This window comes from Phyllobates terribilis, unplaced genomic scaffold, assembly GCF_046119375.1.
Source record: "Phyllobates terribilis strain yellow unplaced genomic scaffold, ASM4611937v1 Scaffold_1__5_contigs__length_1240528914, whole genome shotgun sequence".
In the NCBI taxonomy this organism is placed as follows: Eukaryota; Metazoa; Chordata; class Amphibia; order Anura; family Dendrobatidae; genus Phyllobates; species Phyllobates terribilis.
In genome coordinates, this window is record NW_027362761.1 from 853,984,890 (window position 1) to 854,009,407 (window position 24,518).

The following is a 24,518-nucleotide window of genomic DNA, read 5'->3' on the forward strand; positions in this document are numbered from 1 at the left end:
AGTGAAGCGTTCTTCACATGCATTTCCGCATGCGGGTTGTCAAGCGCTTTCCAAGCAATTTTAGCATCACTTGGAAAGTGCTTGACAACTCGGTCACACTATATAAATCCATGCAACCGGCATGGATTTATATAGTGTGACCCCAAAGAATGTCAAAAAAGAAAAAATAAATCTATACTTACCTTCCGATGGCCCCCGGAGTCTTTATTTGCTTCATCCTGGCTTGCCGGCAGCTCACGGTGCACTGAAGGACCTGCCGACATCAGCGTCGCGTGACCCGTCACATGACTAAATGACATCAGCGCAGGTCCTTGAGTCCACCGCGATCTGCTGGCAAGCGAAGACAAGGAGACCGGGGGCTGTCAGAAGGTAAATATAATATTTATTTTTTATTTTATTCTTTTTTTTACAGGTTCTATGGTACCCGGGTCCGGAGGAGAGTCTCCTGTCCTCCACACCCGGGTACCATCCGCACATTGAAACGCATGGATTCCGCATGTACAGATCCAGTGATGCGTAATCCATGCGGTCTAATGAAAGTCAATGGCGGCGAAAACGCAGCACTTCCGCAAAATAATTGGTAGTGCTGCGTTTTTTTCCGCAATGATAATCCGCAGCGGAAATTTCCGCAGCATGTGCACAGCACATGCGGATTATCATTGGGGAACATGGCAGACCTTCTACCATGCGTTTTTTAAGCGTTTCTGCAGAGTTTTTGCATCGTGGGCACACAGCTTTAGACTAAAGCTGCATTTACATTGAAAGATAACCGTGAGCCAGCATTCTTAAAAACACAGGTTTCACAATAATCTTTTAGTGTAAACAGGCTGCTAATCATCTGATGAATGAGCAAAACGTTCGTTCATCAGGTGAAATGATCATTTGCACAGCATCAAAGATCACCGCTCTCAGCAGTACATCAGCAGGACTCGCACTACCATAGCAACCTATGGGCACTGAGCAATTTATTACAGCATTTATTACTCAGTGCACATCATTTACTTTGGTCTGCCTTTGGTGTAAACAGCTGATCAGTAAAGGTCCTCTTGTGCCACCGGTCAGTATGTGTAAATGGTCCCTTAGATTCAATGACTAGCTGACACAAACAGCTCAATATAAGCTTTAAAACAAAATCTGATTTAATGTAATCCTCTCATCAGAATATATTGCAATAGAGCAATGATTTTAACAATATATGGAAAAAAGACACTCTTTAAAGTGGTTGTATCAACAGGACAACTCCATTTTGTTCAGTACCTACCCCGATAACAATGATTCGCTACATGAAACCGTGGGGAAGAGGCTCGCATGTTCATGCAATAAAAGCCTATTATAAATGAGCTGGCCAATGGCTACTGAGCTAAAACTCCTCTTTACAGCAGTTCTGCTCATTAACAAATAAAGGGGTGTACTGGGCAGATCACACTTAATTATATCCATATGCCCAATCTCAGCACATTGATAATGGTTGCCATGATGGTACACCCCATTTAAAACAAGCATTGTATTCATTATGCATACACACGTGGTCAAAATTGTTGGTACCCCTCGTTTAATGAAAGAAAAACCCACAGTGGTCAGAGAAATAACTTGAATCTGACAAAAGTAATAATAAATTAAAAATCTATGAAAATGAACAAATGAAAGTCAGACATTGCTTTTCTGCTTCCACAGAATTTTTAAAAAAATTAAACTCATAAAATAGACTTGGACAGAAATGATGGTTCTTCTTAACTTAATATTTTGTTGAACAGCCTTTTGAGGCAATCACTGCAATCAAACCATTCCTGTAACTGTCAATGAGACTTCTCCACCTCTCGACGGGTATTTTGGCCCACTCCTCATGGGCAAACTGCTCCAGTTGTCTCGTGTTTGAAGGCTGCCTCTTCCAGACGGCATGTTTCAGCTCAATCCAAAGATGCTCAATAGGATTTAGGTCAGGGCTCATACAAGGCCACTTCAGAATAGTCCAAAGTTTTCCTCTTAGCCATTCTTGGGTGTGTTTTGTTTCATTATCCTGTTGCAAGACCCATGACCTGCAACTGAGACCAAGCTTTCTGACACTGGGCAGCACATTTCTCTCTAGAATCCCTTGATAGTCTTGAGATTTCATTGTACCCTGCACAGATTCAAGACACCCTGTGCCAGATGCAAAGCAGCCCCAGAACATAACAGAGCCTCCTCCATGTTTCACAGTAGGGACAGTGTTCTTTTCTTGATATGCTTTATTTTTCCGACTGTGAACATAGAGCTGATGTGTCTTGCCAAAAACTTCCATTTTTGTCTCATCTGTCCATAGGACATTCTCCCAGAAGCTTTGGGGCTTGTCAACATGTAGTTTGGCAAATTCCAGTCTGGCTTTTTTATGATTTTTTTTCAACAATGGTGTTCTCCTTGGTCGTCTCCCATGAAGTCCACTTTGAATCAAACAACGACGGATGGTGCGATGTGACACTGAAGTTCCTTGAGCTTGAAGTTCACCTTTAATCTCTTTAGAAGTTTTCCTGGACTCTTTTGTTACCATTCATATTATCCGTCTCTTTGATTTGTCATCAATTTTCCTCCTGTGGCCACGTCCAGGGAGGTTGGCTACAGTCCCATGGATCTTACATTTCTGAATAATATATGCAACTTTAGTCACAGGAACATCAAGCTGCTTGGATATGGTCTTATAACCTTTACCTTTAACATGTTTGTCTATAATTTTCTTTCTAATCTCCTGAGACAACTCTTTCCTTTGCTTCCTCTGGTCCATGTTGAGTGTGGTACACACCATGTCACCAAACAGCACAGTGAGTATCTGTAGCCCTATATACAGGCCCACTGACTGATTACAAGATTGTAGACACCTGTGATGCTAATTAGTGGACACAACTTGATTTAACATGTCCCTTTTGTCACATTATTTTCAGGAGTACTATCATTTCTGTCCAAGCCTATTTCATGAGTTTAATTTTTTTTTTTAATTCTGTGGAAGCAGAAAAGCAATGTCTGACTTTCATTTGTTCATTTTCATAGATTTTTAATTTATTATTACTTTTGTCAGATTCAAGTTATTTCTGTGACCATTGTGGGTTTTTCTTTCATTGAACGAGGGGTACCAACAATTTTGACCACGTGTGTATATGCAAATAGATTAATATCAGGCTACCAATAGGTCATTACATTCTTCCTAGTAATGAAAAATAAACATTTGTCATTGGACGCAATCGTATTAAGTAAGTTTCATAGTGAAACTTGTTGCATATTATTCATATAAAGGCCCAGGCTGGAAACTTTGGTAATTGCTACAACGATGCGTTTGCATGATTTTTATTTGATTTCACTAGTCAGAAGAAAACCTCCCTAAATTTTGTAAATATACGTTAACTGTCCAAGTGGAATTGTTGTCAGTCTTAGGCCACGGCCCCACTATCAGTATTTGGTCAGTATGCGGTCAGTATTTTTTATCAGGAGTGGGAGCCAAAACCAGGTGAGGAACAATCAGAGAAAAGGTATAATAGAAACAAGTCACCAATTCTGCATTTATCACCCACTCCTCGTTTTGGCTCCCACTCCAGAGAAAAAATACTGACCGAATACTGATAGTGGGGCCGTGGCTTTAACTACCACATGACACCCTTCACATTTTAAACAAGGGTTATACATGTGAGATTTGATAGCATCTTCACGCCATGTATATGAGTCCTCATGCAAATATGACACAACAAATTCTACATATATAAACCTTTTTTTCATGAACAGTGAAACTAGATCTTCTCAAAAGCATGCACTTGAACACAGGAAAAAAACGTCTTAGCATGTACTACTGTATGTACTAGTACACGGGAAATAAAATGTCTTACCTGGCACCTGAAAATCATTCTGAGGGGTGAAATTTCTTGGGACCAAGCTTAAGAAAGAAGCTTGTTTTCTTTTAGCTTGGAAGGTCCTCGGTGGACTGTAGCTCGATTTACCATGAAGTTTTTCATAGGATTCAGATACATTATAAGAGCCAGGCGGTGGTATATCCTAAAGTACAAATAATACACATTACAATTCCAATTTAAATAAAAATCAATAGGAAATATTTCCGCAAAGCTTAAAACATTAAGATAATGGTTTCTTTAACCCTATATATTTTAGTTGGTCTTTTTTCAGTGTTTAGTGTTTAACCAGAATAAAAGGCCAAAAGTCTTAAATTATGTATAAAACAGTCATTGCCTGGAATCCTGAATGACATCAAATCTAATCTGGATATTTCATGACACAGTGCCAGTATTCCGACATAATTCTTAATAATCATATAGGAAATGTTTTAGTTTTGACCTTAATGATTGAAAATACTATATGAGTTGTCACACTTTGCTTAATGACTAAGAGGTTACATTATAGGATGCCATTACTCAGTGAATATATGACACACATACTCAATTTGTTCACAGTATGAAATAAAGCAGTTTCCACAAGACATTATTATCTTCATTACAATACATTAATAAGGCTCTCGAGACGAGTGAATTGTTTCGATGGGAATCAAATTTATGTTGAATCCTAGGAAATTAACAGGTCCTGGTGAACTAAATGGTCACATGACCTCAGGTGCAGCCTTATGGACTTTCCCATAATTCTTTTCAGATATCACATCACATGGTATTGCACAGCCAATTAGGAGATACTATCAGAGCATGGATAAAAACTAAGGCAGCGAGTGCGGCTGCCAATTTAGGGTGATTCAGAATAAAGAGAAGATGTCAGCACTCACTGCTCAGCAGTAAAGAGAACACCCTAAAACATTAGAAAAACACTTTAGACAGTAATGTGCTGTACAATTGCATCAGTGAAAAATATGAGCGTAATACTCTGTAAATAAAACAGGGATTCAATTGAAAGAGGACGAGAGAGATGGGAGAAATGCCAGCAGCAATGCTGGGACTCAGTGGGACGGATAAGTAATATGGCGTAGCTGGCATCTGTCCTGCTGCATTTAAAATACACATTTTTTTTTCATTCTTAAAGCACTAGGAAGCAACAGCAAGACAGCAAAATAGTTTTTGCAGAAAAATAATCTGAAATCAGTATCAGTCAGAGAAGGTGTCACAAGCGACTGTACTTAGTTTTTGCACTTCTAGAGCAACCCTTTTTATGAAATGATGAATATTTTTTTAAAACACAAAAGAAAATTCCTTAAAATCCAGACATTTGACTACGAACTCACAAAGTATATATGTCACCAATCAGTTTCCCCACTGTTTTACTAGAAAAACAAATTTTTCATCCTTATGCTGAACTGCAATATAGCAGTCTAACTTTTTGAATGGGTTCCTACCTTGAATTTCTTGTTAAGTGCTTTTTGAGAAGGGGATTTAAAATTTATATACAATAATTTTAGAAAAAAATCTAGGCATTTAACCGTGCATGTATATTTTGTATACCTGTTTTACTAGTCAAATATAACAAATATATAAGCCTCACCTATACTGTAAACAGCTATCATATTTTACTTTCTGTAAGTGTGTCTACAATGGTGTAGAATTATCAATATTTCTGCCGACATTTGACCTAAAACTATATAAGATTTTATAGATATAAGGTTTTCACAAAAGTCCTTAAACTAAAGAAAAGAAAATAAAACAAATTAGACAAAAATATTACACTAAAAATATTACACTATTTCATTTTTTAAATGAGGAAAATGATTCAATATCACATATCTGTGAGAGGAAAGACTATGTAAACCTTTAGGATTAGCAGCTAATTTGAAGATATAATTAGAGTGGTGTTTTCAATCAATGGAATGACAATCAGGAGTGAGTGGGGAACCTAGTTTATTAAAAGATCTATTAAAGTTTGATTTCACAACACATCTCTGTGAAAGTGTAGCATGGTATGAACACCGAAGATTTCTGAGGACCTCAGAAAACGAATTGTTTATGTTAATCAGGCTTGAAAAGTTTATAAAACCCATTTACAAGGAGTTTGAACTCCACCAATTCATAGTCAGATTGTGTACGAATGTAGGAAATTCAAGACCATTGTTGTTCTCCCTACCATAGTAAAACAAAGATCACGCCAAGAGCAAGACATGCATAATTGCCTGCAAAATCACAAAGTAACTCAAAATAAGCTCTAAACAACTAAAGGTTACTCTCACATTAGCTGCTATTTATCTAAAGGAATCCACCATCACAAGGGCACCAAACAACAATGGTGTGAATGGCAAGATTACAACTTGAAAGCCACATCTCTCCAGAAAAGAACATTGTTATCCAACTGCAGTTTGGTACATATCACCTGGACAAGCCAATTCTATTGGAACAATGTTTTGTGAATAAAACAGCTTTTTGGTTTAAATGAGAATAATTATATTTGGAGAAAGAAAAACACTGCATTACAGCATAGAAATCTCCTACAGTCTATGAAACATGGTGGTGCTAGTATCATAGTTTGGGCCTGTTTTGAAGCATCTGGACCAGGATGGCTTGCCATCATTGCTGAAAAATTAATTCTGAATTATACCAGTAAATTCTAAAACAATGATCTAAATCTCATGAGTCATGCATTAAGATAATGACCTAAACCATTCAAGTCGTTCTACAAAGGAGTGGTTAAAGAAGAAGAAAGAAAATGTTTTGGAATTGCTAATTCAATGTCCAAGCAGGTATCCTTTAAAAATGTTGTTTAAGGATCTGAAGAGAACAGTTCATGAGAGAAAGTAATGGGTTAAAATATCTCCTTTCGATATGCAGGACAAATTAACAATTATACCAGCACATACTTTTGCCACTTAAAGACATGTGATATCGGATAACTTTCCTCATTCAAAAAATGTTATGTTAGGTCTAATATTCTTAATTAATTTGTTTGAATGTGTTCTCTTTATCTACTTTTAGGAGTTATATGAAAATCTGATGTAATTTTAGATCAAATTTATGCAGAAATATGGAAAATTCGGAAAGGTTCACAATCTATCAAGCACCACTGTACGTGCCTAGCATTTTTTGTTATGTCCTTTTTGGGGATTGGGGGCTGAATTTTGTTAAAGCACCACTCCAGTGTTTTGTTTTTTATTTCATTGCTTTAAGGGAACCTGTCATGTCCTGTCTACTTTGTAAACTGCCCCCATTGCGTTGTTAGTGAAACAATGTGCATCACTAGCATGCTTTTATCATTTAAATTGGTGGTAATATAATGAGTATACAGCACTTTATGCACTTATATCTTACCTGCTCGTTCAGTCATAGGTGTGTGATCTTCGCATTCAGTCAGGGTTGGCGTCGTCCACGCATTTGAATTCTTCTCCGTGAACGTGCTGTAAATATGGGGCGTTTGCGCAGTATGACCTGGCCAGCCAACAAAGCTTGCAGCGCTGGGAGCCGCGCATTCACTGTGAAGAGCGGCTCCCCGCGCGTGCGCAGTGAAGATGTGTAGTTCCCAGCTTCACTGTGTACGGCCGGAACTACACAGTCTCAATTCGGACGCTCGGGGAGCCGCTCGTCACAGCGCATGCGCGGCTCCTAGCGCTGCAAGCTTTGCTGGCTGGCCAAGTCATACTGTGCAAAGCGCCCCATACTTACAGCGCGTTCCGGGAGAAGAATTCTAATGCGTGGGCGGCACCAACCCTGAATGAATGTTAGGATCACATCCCTAAAACTGAACGAGCAGGTGTGATATAAGTATATAAAGTGCTGTATACTCATTATATTAACACCAATTTAAATGAAAAAAGTGTGTTAGTGATGCACATTGTATCACTAACAACTAATCTACAAAGTTGGTTTCTTGTGGAAAGCATGATTTAAGTTTGCAAAGTCGATTAGCTGTAAATCAAATTTTTGGGAAAAATTTGTTAAAGTTGACAAAGACAACAATATTATGCATCTAATGCTCTCATACTTGGTTTTCAGATAGCCATGCACATGGAGGTGTCATATCCACAGACATTCAAGGTGGTTCAGTGGTTAGTACTGCAGTCTTGCAGCACTGGGGTCGTGGGTACAAATCCTACCAAGGACAACATCTGCAAGGAGTTTGTATGCTCTCCCCGTGTTTGCATGGGTTTCCTCTGGGTTCTCTGGTTTCCTCCCACACTACAAAGACATACTGATAGGGAATCTAGATTGTGAGCCCCAATGGGGACAGCGGCGATAATGTCTGTAAAGCGCTGTGGAAATAATGGTGTTATATAAGTGAATAAAATAAATATGTATGGACTCACAATATAAACCCATTGGCATGTTGTGCACCATTATGTAGTGACACTGTGAGGGGGAATTGCTCTATATCATTTCACGAATTGGAAAATGTCCCTAACCTCAATACATGCTAACAAAGTTGTGCCACACTAAAACCTTGACTATTTAAGGGTAGCATAATATAATTACAATAGTCTGCTGGACTATTTTACCGACTTGCACAAAAAATTAGTTAATAACATGTTATAACATAGTCTGTTGAATTCATGTACAATGATAAGCAGGGGGTACACATCCAGAACTAAAATTTTGATGGTCTATCCTGAGGGGTATAACTCACAGCACCTCCACCGAACATTTGACTAAAGGTTCTGTGACATCTTCATTGTTTACTAAGTACACTGCGCAAATAGGCCATCAATATTCTAGACTCAGAAAATCCTATTCATCTAAAAGACATGTAATTTTTGCCACTTTGGGGTAATTGCCCAACAAACCTCATATCATAACATGAAACCCTCCTGTGTTGCTATTTAGAGGGTTGTCCATGCAAATGTACCTCAAAGGGATATGGTTTGTGAAATAGTATCCCAATTTGGGTGTTTATGGGAGACTTTAACAGTTTCTGGCCAGATCAGGATAGAGCATTAAAACCTAGATACAATATATGACTTTCCAGAATCTCGCTTACAATGAAGAATTGTAATCTAGTAAGTGCGTGCTAATGTACAAAGTTGGTTTCTTGTGGAAAGCATGACTTAACTCTGCAAACACATGCTGCTTGCTTACCAATCTGTATACAAAAATAAACCTTAATAAAGATCCTCCTGGATCGAATCATTGATGAAAAATTGTTTTCCAGTTATTTTCAGGAAGAATAACATTCACAATTCACAACCATTTTGAAGGTGACTGAAGTCTTACATACATGGCAAAGTCTAATTAATCTGTGGATTTCTGTATCACAATTTAGAATACTGTATTTTTCACACACTTTTCCCCCCCAAATTTGGGAGGAAAATGGGGGTGCATCTTAAAGTCGAATGTAGCTTACTGGGGGAAGCGGCGGCAGTGGAGCGGGGTCACAGGAGGCAGGGTTGCTGCTGCAGGAAAATAGGAAAAAAATGTTTTAAATAAAATGGGGGTCCATCTTATATTTATTTTTTTACACTATGGTCTGCCATTGAATTGCTCAGGCATTGTTCAATTTCACACCTTCATGAGCCACAGGTATTTTTCAATCTCACACCTAGCTCAGTCAATGTTTACACTGAACACATAACTAATTTAATTAAACTGTTCTAATTACACTGCCATCTCAGGTGACCATGACAAGATGGCAAAATCACAAAAATAAATGAGTTTCATACACTGCTGTACTTTTTTTTTCACTAAAAATGCAGCAAAACCTGATAGCTATGTTCACACTAGGTGTTTTTTCACCCTCCATTACTTTCAATGGGTGACAAACGTTGAAAAAATGCAGAAAATACGCTGAAAGAAGTGACATGCTCTATTGTGCAAAAAAACATGCAAAGCACAAAATACTGATAACACAAAAAACAATGTGTGTGCATGAGATTTCTGGAATCTCATAGACTTTGCTGGTACTGTAAAAAAAAGCTGAAAATTACATAAAAAAGCATAAAAAATGCTGAAAAAACACAATGTGTAAACATAGCCTTAGAAGCTGCAGATAATAATTTCTATAGGCATGATGGTGAATCGAAGCTGTACTTCTATATTCTAAAATAAAAGTTAGAAGATACACAGGGGAAAATAGAATAGATAAGAGATGTGGTAAATATTTTATGTGCCTGATAGAGTTTGTCTTTCAGTTATGTAAGCACTCTGAACTTCCAATATTACAGATATAGGTAAAATAATTTTAAAAGCAAACTTTAAAAGCTGTGCCATACAGCAAAGAACACAATTGTGCTTTTATTTTAAATATAGTGACATTTCAATGATTTAAATATGCTTTTTACCTTTATTATGGTAGCAAAGTAATTATCTCTGAGAGGATTCATAGTTCTGGGAATAGCGATGTGACATTTAGTTATAAAAGTGCTCCGTTTACATTGAATAAATAAATGCACTTCAAGCCCAAGTGTAAAATAAAGGATGGAGGATTTTCATAAAGTTATATATACATTGCACTATAAAGTGGCAAATCAAGAATGTGACAAATGATTAAAAAGATATTTCTTACTTTATGGAAGTAGTCTTGTAGAATCACTGTCATAGTAAAATGATTACACCAATAATACAATATCAATAGCTGTGGAAAAAGTAAGACACTGTGCATTCTAAAGTCATTTATAAAGATATGCCTTGTATTTTATGAATTGATAGATATGAGAGATATAGATGGAGAAAAAGAAAAATAGACAGAGAGATAGATAGATAGATAGATAGATAGATAACCCAAAACGTTGATGTCTACTTGAAGAAGGCTAACTGCAAACGGCTACACTTTATCTAGAGTTATATGAATATTAGGAGAAAAGACATGAGGAGAAACTACACAAGATACTTATGTGTTCTTATGCCCCATATAGTCTCAACACTAAGCCTCTTTCTTACCTGGTCTGAGTTTGGACTCAAACCATGGAATTTATCAATGGGATGCATAATTCACAGGTTTTATTACTGCCTATGAGAGGATTTTCTCTACCTTAGAACCTCAAAATATTAATTTTTGCAGTCAAGATTAGTGATGAGCGAGCACTAAAATGCTCAGGTGCTAGGTCGGGTCGAGCACATTGGAATACTCGGGTGCTCGACCCGAGCAACGAGCCCAATGTAAGTCTATGGGAAACTCAAGCATTTTTCAGGCGGCTAACCCCGGTGGTCTGCAGAGGGCCTAAAAATTGCCAAAATCGATGGGAACAGTACTCAAATGGCATGGAAACAGCATGGGGAAGATCCCTGGAAGCATTTCTGACTCCCAGGTCACTGCTGTCAACAATGTTGTCAGAGGTATTACGCCAGTTTTACAGACTCACAATAAAACATACAAAAATGAAACCAAAATGGATTTTCTCGGGAAATATGTTGTCCTTTTCAGGGTAATGACTTGTATATAAGGCAAAATAAATAACCAAAAACAAAAATACTCCTCCACACCTTGGGCTATGTTCACGCGAAGCGTTTTTGATACGTTTTTGCACTTTTGCATTGCTTTCAACGGTGACAAATGCATTCACCGGGAATGCATTTTAACATTTTACAACCTTATTTGGCCATGTGGTATGAGAGACATGATCAGACTTATCCTGTTTCATTTATGAAGGAGGGACACTGAAAGTAACAGAGCCTATTTTTGTAGGGCAATCAGGTGGCCTTTACTATTCTTAAAAGGCCAGCAGCCGGCCCTCACTATTCATAGAGTGCCATCAGCCGGCTAGGCTTTGTTGTTCCCATTACTAAAGAGTGGGTCTCTTATACTGTTATTGCATATGCAGTGAGTGGCAGGGCTGCCCAAAATTTGGACGCACCCCAATACCCCTTTGAAAATTTGGACGCACCCCAATACCACTTTGAAGAGACTTAGAAGAGGGCCTCCTGAAAACAATGTTCCCATCATTAGGAAGTGGGTCTCCCATTGTGTTTGCCTATGCAGTGAATGCAACGGTTGCCAAAAATTTGGAGGCACTCCAATGCCCCTTGGAAGAGACGTGGAGGGCAGAGGGCCTCCTGAAAACAATGTTTCCATTATTAGGAAGAGGGTTTCCCATTGTATTTGCCTATGCAGTGAATGCAATGGTTGCCAAAAATTTAGAGGCACTCCAATGCCCCTTAGAAGAGACGTGAAGGTCAGAGGGCCTCCTGAGAACAATGTTTCCATTATTAGGAAGTGGGTTTCCCATTGCGTTTGCCTACGCAGTCAATGCAAGGATTGCAAAAATTTGGAGGCACTCCAATGCCCCTTGGAAGAGATGTGGAGGTCAGTGGGCCTCCTGAAAACAATGTTCCCATTATTAGGAAGTGGGTTTCCCATTGTGTTTGCCTATGCAGTGAATGTAAGTTTGCTAAAAATTTGAAGGCACTCCAATGCCCCTTGGAAGAGACGTGGAGTAGAGCCTCGTAAAAAAATGTTCCCATTAGAAAGGAGCGGGTCTCCTATACTTGTAATGCCCATGCACTAAGTGTATGGGCTTACAAACATTTACCCCTGGGGGGTATACATGAACATACTGTATAAAAAATTTTTTTTACGAGCATCATAAACACCCTTTAAAAAAATTATGTGGGTGTTGCATCACAGACCACGGTCACCCTGGTGATATGGTGGTGGAGGATGAGGATGAGGAGGAGGACAAGCGCAAATAGTCAAAATCAGGAAGCGTATACCCATGTGTGGGTGTTAAAAGATGCATGGGAATACACCTCCCAAAAAAAGACACTGGATTTGAGTTTATGTTATGCTGCTTTCATTCGGTGGTGTTGAGAAGTCTGGCCCAATCCAGCTCTTGTTCATTTTTATAAGAGTCAGCCTGTCATTTTCAGTTGACAAGGAGATGCACTTATCAGTTATAATTCCACCAGCGGCACTAAAAACCCGCTCTGATAAAACGCTAGCGGCAGGGCAGGCCAGGACCTCCAAGGCGTAGAGAGCCAGTTCATTCCACGTATCCAGCTCGGATACCCAATAATTATAAGGTACAGAGGAATCATGGAGGACGTTGGTATGGTCGGCAAGGTACTCCCTCAGCATCTTTGCAGACTTGTGAGAGTACCCCGCGCATCAGGGCCTGTGTGATGGAAGAGGCTGTGAAAATTCTCCCAGAACTTTGACAGTGTTCCTGTGCCTCTGCTGGATTGGAGCTGTGTCTCTCTCGCCTGTAGTCCTTGGTTGTCCAACGAACTGTGACCTCTGCCGCCAGCGTTTTCAGATGGGAACTTTTTTAATAGTTCATCAACAAGAGCCTTCAGGTACTGCCCCATTTTTGTAGACCTGTGCGCCTCAGAAATAAGAGATATAAAGTTCTCCTTGTAGCGTGGGTCTAGAAGTGTCACCAACCAGTAATGACTGTTACCCAAAATTTTGAGAACGCGAGGGTCATGGAAAAGGCAGTGTAACATAAACTCAGCCATGCGTGCCAGACTGCTAACAGACAAGACTTCCATGTCCTCATCAAGAGGATGATTGACCATGCTTTCCTCCTCCTCCTCTCTGTCCTCAGCTATCCACGCTGAGCAGACAGTATGACAGTTGTGCAGGTAGTACCGTCTATAGCGCATGAAACTAGCTCCTGTTCTTCCTCCTCCTCCTTTTCCTCATTTTCACCCAATTCACGTTGGGATGAGATGAGGCTGGGCTGTGTGTAATCACCCTGTATGGTTCCTTGCTCCATCTCATCGTGCTCCGCCTGCAATGCATCCTCTTCGATTGAGAGTAGAGAGCATTTCAGAAGACAGAGAAGCAGGATGGTAATGCTAATTATGGCAACATCGCCGCTCTCCATCTTGGTGGAGTCCTCAAAGTTTTGGAGGATGGTACATATGTCTGACATCCATGTCCACTCCTGAGGTCTTATGTGTGGAGTCTGACCTGAATACCAACGGCCTTGTTAATGCTGGTAGTCAACAACTGCCCTCTTCTGCTCACAAATCCTCCCCAACATCTGCAGTGTGGAGTTCCAATGCGTGGGGACATCACACACCAGTCTGTGAGCCGGAAGCTGCAAATGCTGCTGAAACACTGCAAGGGCGGCGGAAGCTGTAGCTGACTTTCTAAAACGGGCACACAGGCAGCGTACTTTAACAAGCAGATCCGGCAGCTCTGGGTAGAATTTGAGAAACCGCTGAACCACGAGGTTATGCACATGGGCCAGGCATGGTACGTGTGTGAGCTCGCCTCGCCTCACAGCCGCCACCAGGTTCCGGCCATTGTCACACACGACCATGACTGGCTGTAGGTTCAGCGGTGAGAGCCACAGATCTGCCTGCTCTTTCAGAGCTGTCCACAACTCTTCAGCATTGTGCGGTTTGTCACCTAAGCATATTAGCTTCAGCACAGCCTGTTGCCGCTTGGCCGAGGCAGTGCTGCAGTGCTTCCAGCTTGTGACTGATGTGGTCATTTCGGAGATGGAGGCTGAAGAGGAGGAGGAGGCTGAGGAGGATGAGGTGCAGGAGCTGTAGACTGTGGGGGCAACCCTGATTGACCTAGGGCCCGCAATCCTTGGCATTGGGAGGACGTGTTCCGTCCCAAGGTCCGACTGGGTCCCGGCTTCCACTATGTTAACCCAGTGTGCTGTCAGCGAGATGTACCGTCCCTGCCCACAAACACTTTTCCATGTGTCCGTGGTTAGGTGGACTTTCCCGGTAACTGTGTTGTTCAGGGCATGACTAATGTTTTTGGACACGTGCTTGTATAATGTGGGGACGGCACACAGGAAGAAATAGTGGCGGCTGGGGACCGAGTACCGAGGGACAGCCGCCGCCATCATGTTGCGGAATGCTTCCATCTCCACGAGCCTAAAAGGCAACATTTCGAGCGCAAGCAGTCGCGAAATGTGGGAATTTAGTAGTGTGGCCTGTTCGGCGTGGGCTGCGTATTTGCGCTAGTGTTCCAAAAATTGGGGTATGGACAACTGAACGCTGCGCTGGGACAAGGACATGGACGTGCTTCCTGATGCTGCTACTTGAGAGTGTGCAACGACAGGTGCAGGGCAGGAGGCATCTTCGCATGCACCATGGACAGGGGATTGTCTTGCATGCACAACAGCGGAAAAAGCAGTGGTGCCACCCGCAGACACTGTTTCTGGATCCTGGGGTTCAGCCCACAAAGTAGGGTGCTTTGCTGCCATGTGCCTGATCATGCTGGTGGTGGTCAGGCTGGTAGTTTTGCTACCCCTGCTGATGCTGGCCTGGCAGGTGGTGCAAATGGCCTTTTAGGGGTTATCGGCAGAGTCTTTAAAAAACAACCAGACTCGGAAAGACCTAACAGTTGTACTGGCAACTTCCATCATGTTGGTGTCACAGGGAACGGTTGCCTGCCTTCTGTCTGTGGCCACCACACTGCTTCTTCCTGTCTATTGGGGTGCTCTGCTTCCCTCCCCCTGTGTGCTGTTGTCCTTGCTCTGCATGTCCTCCTGCCAGGTTGGGTCAGTTACTATATCATCCACCACCTCGTCTTCCACTTCGGCACTCTGGTCCTCCTCCTGACTTTCTGGCAATTGTGTCTCATCATCGTCCACCTCTTGTGACACTTTCCCACCGTCACCTTCATATCACCGTGGCTGCTCAAATATTTGGCCATCGCTACATGTGATCTCCTCTTGCCCCGCTTCAAGTGGACCGGGAGAGAGGCCCGAATCTATAAATGGAAAAGTGAACAGCAGCTCTTCGGAGTGTCCAAGTGTGGGATTAGCTGTCTCTGGGCACTCAGCATGGTGGGAGGAAGGAGGGTCAGGGTGAGGAATATGCGGTCGAGAGTTACGGCTACTGACACTTGACCGTGTAGAAAACAGGGTGGTGATGGTGGTGGCTAAGTGACTGGAAGCATTATCTGCTATCCAACCAATAACCTTTTCACACTGCTCTGTGTTCAATAGTGGTGTTCTGCGGTCCCCTATTAATTGGAACAGGAAGGTCGAGCGAGAAGATGTGCATTTGTTGTGGCACAATTTCAGCTTGCCCTCGGCCTCGGCCTCTGCATGCACAATCTCCATCACCATCATGTCCAGTTCCCCATCCCCCATGTTCATTGGCTCTGTAAAGAGCGCCAAACATGCAGGGAGGGGATCCGAGCTCCCGCCGAGCAACCCCGGAAGTACTTGGCAAGCGCCGAGCATCTCGAGTAGTGAGATGCTCGGGCGAGCACCGAGCAGTAGCGAGCATGCTCGTTTATCACTAGTCAAGATATGATGATATAAATATTTTGAACTATATCCGTACATTATTTCTAGAAAAATAAGATGCTTATTTAAAATCACAGTTGCTTACAGTTAAAGGGGTTGACCAACATTAACTTTTTTTTTTCAGGCAATTATTGATTAAAAGTAATAAATGGAATCATAGTTACTTTCCAGCTCACTGCAGATACTGCAGGCCAGTCAAGAGAACCTCTCTGGAAGCGGTGTCTGTCCTATTCTAAAGTCACAGCACTGTTGCAGCATGTAACTGAATGCAGATGTCAGGTGTTTAGAAAAATGCGTCATTGGAAAAACATCCGGTGATGCACTGGATGCATCAGAACAGGGGAACTGCTATCCATGATAGAATGAGGCTGTCCCACTCACAAGTCACAGCACAGTTAAAGCATATAATTGGTGCAGCAGTCAGATGTCTAGAAGAGCGTATCATTGGAGAAATATCCAATGACACACTTCGTTAACAAGAGCAATGGGGTTAAAACTGTTAGAAACTGCACAAATAAGCAGAACAGGGAACTTCTATACCTGTTAGAATGGTGCTGCCCAGCCCTGCACTTGGGCTTTTCCAGTAGCCCCACAGAGAATGAATTGAGTGGCTCTCAGGCTTCTGACCGCTTGCGCTATTTTGTAACAGGGATAAAAGTCCTCCTTCGGGGATAAAAATTCCCTGATCAACCAATCAGTGCAGGTCCTAGCAGTGGGAAACCTACTGATTGTGACACTGTGTCACTTTTCACGACCAGGCCGTGAGATGGGATAGTTTAGGAGTCCGAAGTCAAAGCCAGGAGGGTACGTCATAAACAGAGGGAAGAGGCAAAGGCGTACTCAGGTAACGTTTTGTAGATCAGAATACCAGGAGGAAAGCAGATCAGAGCAGAAGGGGTTAAACAGAAGGATGGTCAGAACAAGGTCCAAGGTCAGGCAACAGAATATCAATAAACAGAAGGCAAGGCACAGGGAACAAACCACACACTAGCTGAATGCACGTCTGTCAGAGATCTGAGGGGAACAGCTCAGTTAAATAGCCAGGAATTCAACTGGGATAATGAACACCTGAAGATAGCCAGTGCCTCCCAGTCTCAGAATGGACAGCCGAGCTGTCAATCACCACAGTGACTGCTATTGCACACCCCTGTACCAGATTGGATGGTCGAGCTGTCAATCACAGTACTGACAGCTCCAGCACGCCTCTGTACAAGATTGGACGGCTGAGCTGTCAGTAACTGCATCCCAGACACAGTGAGGGGTAGAAATGTGACACTGATCAGCAAAGTATCACTTGTACTAATTGTAGATGAAGATAATTCTCATCAACAATCTTAAATACGCAGACGATAGAACACTGATAGCTGCAAGCATAGATGGAATGAAGGACTTTGTCAGGTAACAGCCTGGGGATCCCACAGATATCTCTCCCCACCATTGATCGATGTTCACAAGCCAGAACTCCACCGCCTCCAATGATCAAGAGAATTACACAATTGGTTGAAGATTGATGGAGGAGACAGTGGCTACTTTTACAACTAGGCCGGATATTAGGGAGCTCTCAGTAAACGTATAGTAGATACATATCTGATTTTAGGGTATTGAATATACATATATATATACTCTGGTATGGTCACAGCCAAACTTCCCAATAACCCAGGAAAAACTAGCTGCCACCACCAATCATGTATTAGGCTAATTGGACACCCAACAGGTCGAGTATGGCTTCAGAGGTGCAGTTTATAGAGCAAGTGGAACGGAGCGATTACTTTTTATATATTTAATCCGGAAAAGTAAACTGTTCATAAAAAATATACAAAGTTGTTACAAAATGGAAACAAAACAGTACCGTATATAAAATCAAATAAAATAAAAGGGATAACACAAGAAAAGTACTAAACCTGTGTCACAGAAATAGTTCACAGCTTAGCGGAGTGAAGCACTCCTTTTAGGAAAACGGACATAACAGTAAGCTGTATCTTCCAGGACTGACAAATGACAAAAACCCAAAGTCTGATTTTTATTAGATCAATGTTGCATCCACATATCTCCCTTTGGTGAGTTCATATGGGAGGCTGGTCGTGAGATGTATAAGGTCTTTAGAAGATTATGAGATCCTCTACTTTCAGGAAATCTTTGCCCCTGGAGGTCCCAGGAGGGAGATATTGTTATTATTTTTCCTTTCATGATTTTATCTTTCTATAGAGATGATAAATGTCATGAAGAGCATCATCCATCTGACGAAATTAAGTTGAAGGTGTTCGGCCAGCTGTACAGTAATGTGAGTGAATGTTTTATGTTTGTCTCTGCACTACAACACCGAAAATATATCTCCCATAAATATTGGATGGATGCAAACCCTAATATTCTTCACTAACCATTTGCTCCAGAGTGTCTGAGATAATTTCTTTGAACATCGGAAGCTCTTACCTCAGAAGTGTACTTCTCTACCTTTGAGTATACGAATTCAAGACTTAGAGGCTGGCTATCAACATATCGCATGTTGTAATTACCTATTCACTGCACGAGGTCCTACGGTCCTACTTCAATGGAGGTTGAAGTGTCAGTTCTTTCTCACTTTCCCAGTTATAATTAATCTCATATTTTCAATGTGAGAGTGTGATATGTCTCCTCTCTGAAGTTGTTAATATATATTTTTACAATATTTCTTATTACAGAGTGTTAAGTTGGGAAGCTCGGACATTGGACTGCTTCTCAACAAAAAGAAGACAAAGATATTGACTACTGCCTGATACAACCATGACACATTTGGGATTGACATTTCAGATCAAGATGCAGTGACAACACTGGATATCCATAGGACAATAGGCAAACCAACAATGAAGTCACTGGACAAGTTCTTCAAATTGTGGTACATTTAACTTGCAACGAAGAAACGGCTTGCACATAGTTTTGTCTTTTCTGTGGTAGTGTACGGATGAAAAACCTGGACGATGAAGAAACAAGACAGGAGAAGAATTGATGTTTTTTAATGAGTAGCTGGAGAAGGATATTATCAATAAGATGAATGGCAAGAAGAACAAACAAATCAATTTTGGAATAAATCAAGCCAAATATGTATCTCAAAGCAAGGATCACCAAGCTACGACTTGCCTACTTTGGACAGATCATACAAAGAAAACAATCACTCGAGAATGACATCATAGTCGGAACAATAGAAGAAACAAGGCGATGAGGAAGACCAGCAACTTGATGGCTTAATACAATCAAAATAACGACAGAGAAGATCCTGGTGGACCCATCTAGACTTGAACTTCCTACAGATCATTAATCCATCAAGTTGGACGCCGAAGGCCAATAAAAAAAAAAATATTAATAAAATCTAATTAAATACTAGATGATAACTGTGATGCTGAGTTACTTTTCACAGACAAGCCGTGAGGCGGGGAAGTCAAGGAGTCTGAGGTCAAATATCAGGAGAATACGACAAAGGGATAAGACAAATGAACAGTCGAAGACAAAGTCTGGTGTCAAGCAACAAAGGTCAGAGTACATCAAAGGCAAAAAGGGTAATCTGAGGTCTGATAAAAATTAGAATATCAGAAAAAAGCACAGAACAAACACCACCAATCAAGGCTATGATTAGCAATGGTCTGATCATTGCTAGTCAGCTAAATAGACAGGTAATCACCATGAACGGGTGACACCTGGAGAAAATCCCGCAGACCCAGCCAGATTGGGCAGCTTGACTGTCACTCACAATACTGACAGTTCATCATACCCCTGCTTCTGATTGGACAGCTGGGCTGTCACTCACAATGCTTACAAACCAGCATGCCCCAGATCCTATAGGGCGGCTGAGCTGTTACTCACAGAATCCTTAGGAATAGTGTTGAGCGAATTTGTTCAGCATTTCAAATTCGGGTTCGTGTTCGGGGTTCCTGCTTGTTCGCGCCAAAAAATCGGCTCCGCTCATGAACATCCCTGATGTGCCACGCTGTCACGCAGATAACATCTGCGTGACAGTGTGGCAAATCAGGGATGTTCATGGGCGGAGCTGATTTTTGGGCTCGAACACTAGTTAGGACACCGTGTGTGGTGGAATCGTGAGAATAACTTGTTTTAATTGGGAAATCCCTTTAAGCTTTGTTTCTCAGATGAACAAGCTTAAATTATGCCAACTACTATTATAAACAAGTAGTGCTGCAGGACAGTTGTCATAACACATGTTGATACATACGCTTTCAAAAATAGAAATGAATCTGGCAGGATAAAAAAGTATTTATTAAAACATTTAAAAAGGTCCCTTAATCTGTTTCAGTAGACTCCACAATCATGGGGAAGACTGCTGACTTGACAGATGTCCAGAAGGCAGTCATTGACACACTCCACAAGGTCCCAGAGTTTGAATTTTCATTTGGAAATCAAGGTGCCAGAAACTGGAGGAAGAGTAGAGAGGCACACAATCCAAGCTGCTTGAGGTCTAGTGTGAAGTTTTCACAACCATGTCATCTGCTGGTGTAGGTCCACTGTGTTTTAACAAGACCAAAGTCAGCAAAGCCCTCTACCAGGAAATGTTAGAGCTATTCATGCTTCCCTCTGCCAACAAGCTTTTTGGAGATGGAAATTTCATTCTCCAGCTGGACTTGGCACCTGTCCACACTGCCAAAAGTACTAATACCTAGTTTAAAAACAACAGTATCACTGTGCTTGAATGGCCAGCAAACTTGCCTGACCTTAACCCCATAGAGAATCTATGGGGTATTGTCAAGAGGAAGATGAGAGACACCAGACCCAACAATGCAGACAAGATGAAGGCTGCTATCAAAGCAACCTGGGCTTCCATAACACCTCAGAAGTGCCACATGCTGATCGCCTCCATGCCACGCCGCATTGATGCAGTAATTGATGCAAAAGGAGTCCCGAACAAGTATTGAGTTCATTTACTGAACATACATTTCAGTAGGCCAACATTTCTGAATTTTAAAAACATTTTTCAAGCTGTTGTTATAAAGTATTCTAATTTACTGAGATAATTACTTTTGTGTTTTCATTTGCTGTAAGCCATAATCATCAACATTATCAGAAATAAACACTTGAAATAGATCACTCTGTTTGTAATGACTCTACATAATATACGAGTTTAACTTTTTGCATTGAAGAACTGAAATAAATTAACTTTTTGATGATATTCTAATTTAGTGAGATGCACCTGTAAGTGTATGGGGCGAGGCCACGCCCACTGGACGGGCTCTGACCGGGGGTATGTATAACGCATACATACCCTCCAGTTCCGACAGTTGTTATGTGGTGTTCTTGCTGATATGCAGTGGTGTACCTCCACTGCCTGTCATCACACCAGTCATAGCATATTCAACTGTATCGGCAACCTGGATACCGATACAGTTGATAGCAATATTGTAGGTGGGAACATCACCTGATGCTCCTTTCTCCATTATTCTTCCTCTGCTTCTGACATATCAGTGCAGCGGGGGAATGAGGAAGAGAAGTGATTATTTTTTAAAATCACTGAGTACATTGTGATGGTCATAATATTTTATGGAGGACTATGGGGAGTGCAGTGTACTGCATGGAAGACTATGTGGAGTGCAGTATACTGTATAGAGGACTATGGGCGGTGCCGTATACTGTATGAAGGAATATGGGGAGTGCAGTTTATGGAGGACTATGGAGTGCACCATACTTTATGAAAGGCAATGTGAGGCCCATTATACTCTATGGAAGTCTATGTCTGGGCCATTATAATATTTTGAGAACTATGTGGGGGCCATTATAATATTTGAAGGGCTATGTGGGGACTATTATAATATTTGGAGGGTTATGTGGAAGCCTTTATACTTTATGGTGGGCTGTGTGGGGGGGGATTATACACTATGCAAGCAATTATACAGTGTAAATGTTTGTGTGAGGTCTCTCATATTGTGTTGAGGGCTGTGTGGGGGCGATTGTATTATTTGGAGGCATAGTACTGCCATTATACAGTGTGAAGAGGTGTGAGGCCACTACACTGTATGTAGGCCCATTATACTGCATAGAGGGCTGTTGTTGGGGTCACAGTTGGTGGGTCATAGTGTGTTGAGGTTACCATACTTTGCCAGGGGAGTTAATGTGGGGTACAGTAGGGTCATCATACTGTGCATGTGGAGGGTACTGTGGAAGAATGCACTGTGGGGGTATCATATAGTGTTTGTGGGGCACTTTTGTTGGCATCAAACTTTATAGGTGCAATGAAGGGGAAATCTAGGGCTTCAGTAGGAGGACTTTGCAAAGTTGTGATATTGGTGTTAATTACTCTCTATGTGCAGTAATGGGACACGTAATATACTTCCGGACGCTGTGTCTCCATTACTGAAAATGCTGTCAAATGCCTATTGCGGCAGGTAATTAAATCATTTTATCAATTCATTTTTGTATATAAATATAGCTTAATTAACACCAATAGCATCTACTTTCTTCCCCTGACGAAGCCACGCACTAGAGTGGCGATATCCATGGGGTCTCCCCTTCCTACCACCTACTCCTGACTGGTTTACCTATTGCCTTTATTGACTACACACTGATCCTTAGGCGCATATGAAGGGAACCATGTAGTCTCTATTATTGACTTAGGTCAAACAAATTAAGCTGGTATTGAATGATTAATATATCTTACAGCCATAGCTTGGGTACATAAGGTTTATGGTCACCACATGCTATCATGATTGTGTGACGCGCCCAGGGGATGGGGACGACTCGGCCCCCGGGCCTTGTTGCCTGACTCTGGGGGATGTCTCGGTGGTTGGCTCCCAGGCCCGTACCCTGTGGTCACTCTTAAAAAGAAGGGGGAAATGGAATAATAGGGGAAAGGTGTGTATGGGATAGGAAAAGTTCGTGACGCCACCCGTGGTGTCTGGTGAGGATCACCAGCGCTGCTGCAGTCCTCTGAGGCCGGTGGTCAGGCAGCTTAGTTGGTGCGGCTCCCCACAGGTGGAGCGGGGCCTCAGGGCAGCGTAAGGAGGAGAGATGCAGGACAGAGAGGACCCAGTCGGGTCAGGAGAAGAACAGGCACACTCACAACAGTTCACTTCAGTACCTTTTACTGGTGGTATTCAAGGCACAATCCGGGGTGCTGTAGGGTGAAGGGTGCATATCAGGACTCTCCCCAGGTTTTTGCCTTTGCTTAGTAAGTCTCTGACCTGCTTGGAGCTAGGCCTAACTTGGTTTCTGTCCTGCACCGCCTGATCTTGTGGTAGGGCCTTTGGTTGGAGATCACTCTCCCTGCTTGCGGGGCCTCCGTGACTCCTGGCTCTGGTACGTATCAGCTCTTGGGTGATCCTGGGACCTGAAGTCTTCCAGGGGTTCTGGTTGTCTCTACAGGGGATATAGGGCCCCGTAGACGTGGACCCGGTGTCCGGTATATGTTTTCTGGGGTGAGCTTGTAAAACTCCTCTGCCCCCTATTCTCCTCACTCCACTAGCCTTCGGCCTACTCAGGGCCCTCACTAGGTTACACACTAGCAGCAGGCTTGCTGCGCTTCACCGCTCTTATGGCGTCGTCACACCTTATTCTCACTACCTGAGCTACATTGCAGTCTAATCACTCTTAACTGAGCAGATTCCTGCAGGAACTGAACTGAGAACTGTCTCTACTGCACTCCACTAAGGGCTCCCTCTGGTGGTCTGAGGTGGTAGGGTAGAGGTGTGTGTATGCTGTGAGGGCCACTTGTGGAGGAATCCGTCCATGCACCCCTCTAGGATCTGTGGCACCAATGCGCAGCAGGTCGCCACTTGTGTACCTACATTCATTTCTATGGGGTGTTGTTTGAAGTTTTTATCCCCTCATGATTAGTACATTGTTCTGTTGGACATGATAAGTATGTTATACTATTATCGGTACTGCCATAAGTCATAATTTTATCTTCAGTGTATATATACAGTATATTTGATACAATGTCTTTGATATATTCTTGAATACATTAGTAGAGAGGTGGGCAGGAGCCCTTATTTGGACTCTCTGGATTCATATGTCCCAGGGTATCGGGTTTTAAATGTTTTTAATTTTGTAGTGTTATTTCTTACTCTAATATCTTATAAATAAATGTTATTGAATGTTATTTGGTGATCCTGTATCTATATACAGTATACACACTTCTGTTTTTTGGTCTAATACAATTAATACTGAAACAGAAAAAAATTAGAGGCACCAGAAATGCAATAAAAAGCGATCAGATCATATGTATACCAAATTGGTATAAATAAAAATGTCAGATTGATAAGCAAAAACAAGCATTCACATGGCTTCATCGACAGAAAAATTAAACTATTGTGCGACTCATAGCAGGCCACACAAACCAAATTTTTCATTTACAAATTCTCAAATGTTTTCAGCACTCATGTTTCCAGGTCCCTTTTACTGTACAATGAGCAACATACAATCATAACCTAAAAACAATGGTTGAATTCTATTTATTCACCATTTCACCTCACTGGGAATTTTTTTTTACTATATTCAGTAC

At 41.7% G+C, this 24,518-nt stretch overlaps 1 protein-coding gene across 1 annotated transcript in view; it reads right to left on the reverse strand.

The window, feature by feature from the left end:
• Positions 1-24,518, reverse strand: part of STPG2 (sperm tail PG-rich repeat containing 2) — a 1,485,896-nt gene that overhangs the window by 724,083 nt on the left and 737,295 nt on the right. The window contains exon 12 of the mRNA XM_073638559.1: positions 3,846-4,011. Within this exon, the coding sequence (XP_073494660.1) occupies positions 3,846-4,011 (166 nt within the window). The remainder of the gene's footprint in view (positions 1-3,845; positions 4,012-24,518) is intronic.